Raw genomic sequence first — 1071 nt, forward strand, 5'->3', positions numbered from 1 at the left:
TTGTGCACCCCAACACACACAGCTTTTTTTCCTGAGTGCTATTCAGGACAATAGGGATGTTGTAGCAACCCACAATGGTCTTTGCTAAGACGATCTTCTCATGTATTGAAGTACTGTATCTGGCCACGACTCCCCCACCGCGCGTCGCGCCCCGAGCGCTCCGCCTCGGCCCTTTCCGCCGGTGCTTCGGCACCGCTCGGCTCCCCTCCCTCCTCGCTCCTTCCCTCCCTTTTCCCTCCCTTCTATCCCGGGACTGCCGCGAGCTCCGGACCGCCAGTTTGCCGCGGCTTCTGGCGCGCGGCAGCTTCGGCTCACCTGGGCGCCCCCTCCCAGCCCCGCGCCTCATCCCACAAAACTCCTCCGAGGTAAGGGGCTGCCCGGGCACCCGTCCCCTCCCGCCTCGGCCGGACAGCTGGTCCCCGCATCCTCCACAAGCCGGCTAGGGCTCTGCGGGTCGCGCTGGGGACAGAGGCGTCGGTGGCGGGGACTTCGGGCCGGCGGTGGCCGGAGCAAGTAGAGGGCGTTAGGACGGGCCGACAGGTGGCGGGGTCCGGCGCTAGAACCCTGACTGCCGCGGGCTCGGACCCTTGCGGGGACGGGGGTGGGGTCAGCCCCTCTCTCCTCCCCTCGAGGGGCGGCGATCGTCCGGGCCCGCCGCGTAGGTAAGTCGGAGAAACTTTGCAGGGTGGGGACACGGCGGCTCCTCGCCAGCAGGGGCGACTGGGCGCGCTCCGGGCGGGGGGGCTCCGAGGGGCGCGGCCGAGGGGCAGGCCCTGGGGCCAGGACCTTACGCTTCCCCTACCTGCCCCTTTTGTTTCCACCCTTAGACCTGCCTGTGCTGCCGGGGGAGCGGCGGCCGCCCCGCGCCCAGAGGTCGTTCCCTCTCATCCTCCCGGCCGCGGAGAGGAGACGGCGGCGGCAGCGGCCGGAGCCGGGTGGGCGGCCTGAGTTGGGAGCCCCGCCGACCCCGCTGGGAATATGGCGACCGGTGGCTACCGGACCGGCGGCAGCACCACAGACTTCCTGGAGGAGTGGAAGGCGAAACGCGAGAAGATGCGCGCCAAGCAGAAC

At 69.9% G+C, this 1071-nt stretch overlaps 1 protein-coding gene across 1 annotated transcript in view; it reads left to right on the top strand.

Annotated features, from left to right (window-relative positions):
* Window positions 1-232: 232 nt before the first annotated feature.
* Window positions 233-1071, top strand: part of PAWR (pro-apoptotic WT1 regulator) — a 102409-nt gene continuing 101570 nt past the window's right edge. Inside the window, exons 1-2 of the mRNA XM_012814161.2 lie at window positions 233-365; window positions 828-1071. Coding sequence (XP_012669615.1) covers window positions 979-1071 — 93 coding nt within the window. The 5' untranslated portion in view covers window positions 233-365; window positions 828-978. The remainder of the gene's footprint in view (window positions 366-827) is intronic.

This window comes from Otolemur garnettii, unplaced genomic scaffold (assembly GCF_000181295.1).
Source record: "Otolemur garnettii isolate 467f Iridium unplaced genomic scaffold, OtoGar3 scaffold00007, whole genome shotgun sequence".
Taxonomy (NCBI): domain Eukaryota; kingdom Metazoa; phylum Chordata; class Mammalia; order Primates; family Galagidae; genus Otolemur; species Otolemur garnettii.